This window comes from Pteropus alecto, unplaced genomic scaffold (genome assembly GCF_000325575.1).
Source record: "Pteropus alecto unplaced genomic scaffold, ASM32557v1 scaffold280, whole genome shotgun sequence".
Taxonomy (NCBI): domain Eukaryota; kingdom Metazoa; phylum Chordata; class Mammalia; order Chiroptera; family Pteropodidae; genus Pteropus; species Pteropus alecto.
This window is the reverse complement of record NW_006430057.1, coordinates 349,530-357,323: the sequence shown is the minus strand read 5'-3', so window position 1 is coordinate 357,323 and position 7,794 is coordinate 349,530. Positions and strand designations below refer to the sequence as shown.

Sequence of the window (7,794 nt, the reverse complement as noted above, 5' to 3'; positions counted from 1 at the left end):
ATTCCATATACTATACTTCTCATCTCAGATAATGTGTTCTTAATTTCAGACTGGTTCCCTTTTATAATTTCCATTTCCATTTTTATGTTTTTTTTTTTATCTGAAATTCTCTCTGTTTCTTTGTCTTCCCATTTTAGCTGCCTTTCTGTGTCTATTTCTATGCACTAAGGAAAGCTCCTAAGTCTCCCGGTCTTATTAGAGTGGATTTGTGAAGTAGGTGTCCAGTGGCACAATACTGAGAGGGGCTCAGCTACAGGCCAAATTTAGCTCAAGTCTCTGCCCCTCCAGGGCCACCTGTTAAGATTCAGCAAGCAACCCGCAGATGCTGTGCTTACAATTGCCTCAAAAAGCCACACCAGAAATCGAGGCTAGCTGCCTCCAGTGTGAGCCTAGGCGCTGCTCAGCAAGGAGCACCTGACTCGCTGAGGATAAACCTGAATGTGGCTTGGCTGGGGCCACAGGGTTTCAGGGAATCCTCTGGGCAGAGCGACCTCTGTTATCCAGTCTGATGACCTCAAGGTAATGGTGGCTCTGTGTCTGCGCACTGGGAAAGGGAGGGCTCAACAGGGAACGATGGATACCGCCGGCACTTCTGTACAGAGCGAATCTCCCCTTGACCCTCACTCCAACAATATCTCCCTGTAAGTCCCTAGTGTCCCCTGTGCGCAGCTGAATTGGCACCGGTGCTCAGAGCGAGCGGAGCAGGTCCGTCACCGCGAAAATCTGCTCGCAGACGCAGCCCCTTATAAGAGGCTTCTGCCGCTGTTGCAGCCTCCGTCTCACTCAGCCGCTCGAGACCCGGGCAGCCTCGCGTCCTTGCCCTATCCTACCTTCTGCCGTTGCAGGGTACTTTCTTGGATTTCTCCCTAGTTGTATGGCTTGTTCCTCAAGATCTCAGGCAATTTTTCCTTGCTGCTGCTCCTTGTTTCCGTCCCAACTTTGAATTGGTCGCCATAGGGGTAAACAGAGCCTCTATCTATGCCATTGTGGTTCTTGGTTCATGTATATATTTTATAGCAGTGACTCCCCACTCTGTCTCTCATCATAACACACAACACATAACATTCACAGGCATGCCCCCCTCCCACGGGCATATGCCCAGTTCCAAACACACTAGCTGGGAGGCCACCCTTCTCTTTCCTACTCAGAAAAGCATGGTGGAATGCCAGGTAATGAGTGCTGAGTGATGTTTTCATAGGGATAGCCCTAAATCCATTAGACCTCCAGTTATAAAAAAAATAATAAGTCATGGTGATGTAATGTACAGTATAAGAAAAATAAGATTATTGCAATAACTTCGTACAGTGACAGATGGTTACTACACTTATCAGGTGGTCACATCACAAGCAATATCAATGTCAAATCACTATATTGTACACCTAATATAATATTGAAACTAATATAATATTGTATGTCAACTATTCTTTAATTTAAAAACGGGAAAAAATTAGTTTTTCAAAGTGAAATAGTGGAAAACTTTGGACTGTTGTAAGAAAGGGCCCAGAACCCCTTCGCAGCCAAAACGGTGTTGTTGAGAAGTGCCGCTTCAGAGCACGGGAAGTTTCCAATCTTGAAGCCACCCCTACCTTAGGTTCAAATAGGACAGAGCTGAGCTGAGAGGAGAGGCCAAAATGATTGTCATTCCTGATCCACAATGTAGTGAGATGTAGTTTTGTGTGACACCATGAGATTGCTGAGAACTCTTCGTCCCTCTTTATTCTTAGCGAAGTGAACTATAAGCCCTAAAAGTTGCCTGGTGACTTAGGGAACCCAAGTTTGAAGGTACCTACAGGGCTCGATGTTCTGAGGTGACAGGCGCTTCCAGACATCCGTGCTGGTGATACCAGATGACAATGCTCTCAAGGCTCCCATTTTTCTGCAGACTAGGCACTCTTTCAGGTTTTCTCACTGTGACTGAACCTGGTTTCCATTCAAATGCCTTAACTACTTGAAAGGATAAGCACTAATCTTTTTAAAAAAAATTTTAGTGCTCATGAATGGTCAGAGATATAACTTCACCTACCACCATCCACATAGCCTTATTTTGGGGCCAGATTTGTTAAAGATGAGGGACTTCTAATAACAAACATATCTTGGGTGTACTGATGGGCAAGAAGTCAGGCAAGACAACGACTTGCTAATTTGTTGGCCAATTCATAGGAGGTGGAAGCTGATCCTGTAATGATAACTTATGGGACAGCAGTGGCAGGAAAGTTTTCTAAAAATGGCTTTTATTACAAGGCTTTCCTGAGTTTGGCTATACCCAGGCATTATGTCATTAGGAAAAACTGATGCCTCTCAATAGAGAAAAAGGAATCTGTTCCCAAAGCAGAGGCTTTCTGAAAGCTATTAGCTGTCTCCTTGAAATCACAACATTGAAGATTCCGCAGCAACAGCATCAACACATTGTAAAGAAGCATGAGGAGATGTTTGACTCTCTGCCTTCTTAGTTACTCATTCCTCTAGTTGGGGGGGAGAGTGGGAGGAGAGGCAAGATGGCAAGTTGGTTTTTAAAAAATTCATTCACACTTAATAAACCAAAGTACAACCCTGAAATTTAAAAATAACATTTCTCCAGTCACCAGAAAAATTGGAGGCTATATATCATATTTTTCTCCCAGAGGCAGAGGGCTTGATTATCTGAGTATAGATTATCCTTGAATCTCCAAAGCCAGCCAATTTTTTTAGCCTTTTCTTCTTTCACCGCATCAATTGTCATAGCATTGTTTTGGTCAGAAACAAAGCATGTTTCCCTTTCCAGCAGTTCCCTGGGGGCTGAGAGCGTCAAAGAGGAGGGTAGAAGGGGAATTCTGAATTCTCTGCTCTAGACTCTTCCTGGAGTTAGCCTTTCCCTCCTTCAGTCTCTGGCTAATAATCTCTGTATCTCTGAGACTTTGAAGCAGCCACCACTAGGAGAGAGGAACTGTTTGGTCCTGGATTCTCTCTCACAAATACCTGAGACTCAGATAACCAAGAGCTGACTACAGCTCTTGATAGTGAAGATGTTTGACTACTGTTTGGTGAAATAATAATAATAATAATAATAATAATAATAGTAATAATAATAATAACAATAATAATAATAATAAAATAATAATACTTTGGTGAAATAATAATAATAAGCAAATGGCCAGCAAGTTGAACCCTTGTGCTCCCACTCACGTTCATCGTTCCATTGATCTCTGCCACCGACTCATCATCTGTAGGGAACTGGTAGATCTGGACCCCATTGCTGACAAGCTCGCTAGTAATTTTGATTTTGAATTTTGTTAGCTCACTCTTAGAAATGGCATCTGATTTGGCAATGATGGGGATGATGTTCACCTAGAAAAGGGAGGAGCAAAGTGAGATTATTGTTGATAATCTGTAACTGATAGCAGTACGGCCTAGAACTTCCCACTGGTTGCTGGAGGGAGCAGCTCAACCCAATGGTCTTGGACCGGCCACCTCTGGACCAAATAACAACAATAATAAATGACAATGAGTGTTTATGAAGTGCTAGGCACTGAAGTAAGAGCTTTACACGGATTAACATAATTAGTCCTGACAATAACCTTTTCAGGAGGTATCATTACCATATTTAACCAATGAGAAATTAAGGCATAGAGATATTGAATAACTTGTCCAAGACTACAGAGCAGGTATGTAGCAGAACTGGGATCCAGATCCAAGTTCAGCCTTATTCTAAGTCCATAGTCTTAACCATGAGCTGTCTACCAGCTCAGATCCAAATTGATGAGCTGTGTGATATCTTAATATCAAAGTCACTGCTCCGATGATGTGAAGCAAAAAGATGACAGTTGGAAATCTGTGGTTGACAAGGAGAGAGGTGACTACTCCTTGCTAACAGTAAAATGCCCCAATTCATCCAGTGTAAGCTAGCCATACCCAGTGTGGTGGATACCCACATGTGCAATAGCAGGAAGGAGAGGCAAGGTGGAACTCAGTGAAGATGTACACCTGGCTCTCTTTTTGGTAGCAAACATTGATTAACCAACTCTGTTAGGTGAAGATCTCAGTTACCAATTTAATCTGAGATATGTGCAAAAAGAGATACTGCCAGAGTCTCATGGTTAATTTCTGCATAAAGAAAGCAGGTATAAATGCCCAGTTTCAGGCAGCAGGAGAAGGGCTTAATGCTGCCCCCAAATTCAAGCCACCTGAACCCTAATCTTTGAAATTCCTACAAGAAGGGACAAGGCTTTCACTGCCAGAAGGTAAAGAAACGTGAAATGCACGTGGCTTAGTGAGACAGAAAACTTCCAAGCTCAGGTTCACACAGAGAGCACAGTCATTCCTGCCAGCAGCTTCTAATGGAGCCCTAATCTCTGAAGGGGCATCTGGAAGCTCTAGACTTGGAAGACAAATTCTGCCTCCTTTGCGTTTTGCCTTAGGAGTGCCTCTAAAGGCTGATACCACACAGAGCTTCAGATGCTAGGTCAAGGGAAGATTGGACCTTGGAGGCACCTCCCTTGCAGTCTTTTTTGGGAAAGAGGCAGGCCAAAGCCCTTGCCAAGGTGGAACAGCAGGCAGAGCCAATTCTCCTTGTCCTTTTTCTTCACGTCTCCATCGGCACACTATAAACATATGCCAGAGGCTGCTTACTTAACCTGCCCACTCACTGGGCCACTAGCCAAATGGCTCTCTGCTGCCCTATACAGGGCATGCAGGGTGTGGCGAAATTTCCAGAGCAGTCTGTTACTCACGGGCGGTAACCTATTTGCTGCAAATAATGAAAAATTGCTCCTATTTTGATTGTAGCTGAAATTTAGTTTTTAAATAGTGGATGTGCTACTAAATAATAGCATATAAATTAGATTTTTGTAAAAAAAAAAATACCTTGGAGTCTGAGAGAGCTCAGTCTGAATCCTAGGCCCAATACAAGTTGTTTAACATTGAGCAAGATTTTTGACTCTCTGTGCCTCAGTTTTTTCAAGGGTAAAATGTAAATAATAATAGTATCCAATATACTTGATAATTAGAAAGATAAAATAAAATAATGTATATAAAGTGCTCATCAAAGTGCTAAGCGCCTACAAAATATTAGGGGGAAAATATACTAGTAATTAGGTTTTTTAAATAATTCCACAGTCAATTCTTTTGTACAATAAATAATCCTTTCACATGAAGAATCACTGTCTAATTTACATCTGAAGTGAGATTTACATTTTTCAGTTTCTCTTAAAGTAGAACATGCCTGATTCACACAGCCATCTTTCTCAGGTATGGAGGTAATAGAACATGGTGCTACATACCTGAATTTGAATCTAGACTCTGCCAATAGCCAACTATATGGCAATGGGCAAGTCACTTAACCTCTCAGAGCCTTGGTTTTCTCCTCTGTAAAATGGGAGATAATGATAATATTTGACTCATAGGGTTGTGGTGAGGATTCAATGAGATGCTCTGTGCACAGTGGGAGCATATGAGAGTTTAACAAATGTTAGCTGAGATTATAAAAATCAGTATTAATAATAAAAATAAAACTTTCTACATCAAATTTGCATGTTTGATTTTAGCACAGGCCAGTTAACATTGAGACAAAGAAAAAACACCTTTCAATTATCAAAGCCTGAGCCCCTAGACCTAGACAGCCTTCTTGTTTACATCCACCCTTATTCCCAAGAGGGATCAAGGCAGAGAGATGGCTCAGAGCTGGGAAAACAAAGCATTTGACACAGGTGCTGGATCAATAGCACTATCTTTCTGGAGGGAGGAGGAATAAAGGAGAGGATGAAGAGGCCATAAAACCTTCTGGAATCTGGCCTCTACTTTGCACAAAAGACCAGTTAGAGTGATCCAGTTTGCCCAGCCTCTCCGCTGCCCTTGCCCCTGCCTCCATACCTTACTGTCTAACTTCTTCATTGTCACTAGGTCCAGAGACTTCAGAGAATGACCCGTGGGGGCGATGAAGTACAAGCAGGCATGGATGCGGGAGTCGTGGTAGGTGTGCAGTACCCTGCGGATCTTCAGCTCCTCCTGCAGGTAGGCCTCAAATTGGGCATCAATGAATTCTACGATGGGCTTGTAGCTAAAGGGGAGAGTAAGGAAATGGCTGAACCACTTCGAAATGGGGATTTTGATAAAGTCCCTTGTAGAAGTTTACAATGTTCTAGATAATCTAACTGTCCCCATCCAGCTGGATTTCTCCATCTCCCCTCAGTGGGCCTCCAATCCCATCAGACTGGTCAACTCTTTGGTCCCCACATGAGCTAAACTTATGCCCATTGGTGTGCCTTCGCCCTGAAATGTCCATTTCTCTCCTCATCCCAATCCTGCCCTCCCAGACCTCAGGGCCCAGTCGAATGTCCACCCCCTCCCTACAACTTTCTCCAGTTATGCCATAATTCCTTCTGTGATCTAGGAGCATAAAAAATACTTATGCTATTGGATCTCTTACTGTTGTTTCATAAGGATTAGTGTTTCCTCAAATAGACTGCATCCTCCTGAAGGGCAGGGACTGTGAAGGGCACTTTTTTATCCCCAGGGGGCCCCGATGCAGTATGAAACCCACTAGTAGTATCTGTGGATGAGTTGATGATCCTTCAAGCTGGACCCAAGTCTTTGCTTCCTGTGCCTCCCTCCAGCCTGGTGGTGGCCAGGACCACTCCTTGACCCATTGCTGGGGAATCCTGTCAGAATGCTCTGGGTTCTGCTAAGTCTTGCAAAGTTCAGTGGTGCTCCCACTTGGCTCCCTTAAGGTCCATATATTTTTCTGGTTCTCATTTCCTCCAAGATTGTGACTTTAAAATATAAGTATTTGCGCAAAATTTGATAAAGATATTCCCCCTACAACAGCCTTCACAGATAGATGCACACGCACGCTTGCGCTCACTGAGTCTCCACACATAGCCCCACTTTGCAGCCTTTAGGTTTTGTCAGGGCTTCTTAAACAAGTCAGTCCTCTGCTCTTCTCTATCCTGGGAAGCATCTCACTTCTCTTCAAGGCCATTCCTGCCACCCCTGAAGCCTCTTTCTGCTCTAACTAGGTCAGCTTTACTTCAGCCCTGCCTCTGTTCTCATCTCCCTGTCTGTCTGCTGCCTCTCCACCTGGGGCTTCCTCCTTTTGGGCTAGAAGAGGTTCAATATCCTACCCAGGTCAGTGAATTTGCAGATGTCACTGCCAGAAGGGAACATGATCAAAGGAGAAGTGGCACCCAGCCAATGCCTCTTACCTGCAGCAGCCCTCAACCTGAGCCTTTTTGAAAAATCCCTCTAGTAGAAAAGGGAAAATAGCTTAAAAAAAAAAATCACAGAATCCTAGATTCTGGGAGCTACATACATAGGAGAGATCCAGGTGCAAGGTACCTCTGGAGCCACAGAGAAAAGTCTAAAAATATAGTCCTTTCTTTCTTCTTTTGATTTTCTGAGCCAAACATTGTTCTGAATGGTAATAGCATCAAAGAATCTCTTGGTTGCAGAGATCCTTAGAAGGTTCCTGAAAAATTAGGAGTGAGGGTGGAGGGATCCATCCCTTACACTTTTTATATTAATTTTCGTATGACTGGCTGTTTTGAGTGATCTAATCATGGCATTGCTTCATTTTTTTTCTCCATTACATAATTTTTACTTCAGTATTTTGCTCTACAAAAGGGATCAAAGGAGGAAAGAAAATAGAACATTTTTAGCTTTTATTCCCCCTGAGTCTCTAGTGATACCCTGCTCAGACTTATCTTTCTGCTGCTGCCTCTGGCTCTTAGGGTCTCTGAAGAGGTGCACGAATCAGACCAGCCAAACCAGCCAATCAACCAAAACGATTTGGTTTAGACTAATCCTAAATGGATGATTCATCTT

General features: G+C 43.3%; 1 protein-coding gene across 11 annotated transcripts in view; it reads right to left on the bottom strand.

The window, feature by feature from the left end:
- SEPT6 (septin 6) overlaps positions 1-7,794 on the bottom strand; it is a 76,955-nt gene that overhangs the window by 36,400 nt on the left and 32,761 nt on the right. For all 11 annotated transcript variants that reach the window (XM_006904697.3, XM_025046081.1, XM_025046079.1 and 8 more), the window contains 2 exons: positions 5,845-6,031; positions 3,163-3,324 (listed from right to left, as the gene is read on the bottom strand). In XM_006904697.3, coding sequence (XP_006904759.1) covers positions 3,163-3,324; positions 5,845-6,031 — 349 coding nt within the window. The remainder of the gene's footprint in view (positions 1-3,162; positions 3,325-5,844; positions 6,032-7,794) is intronic.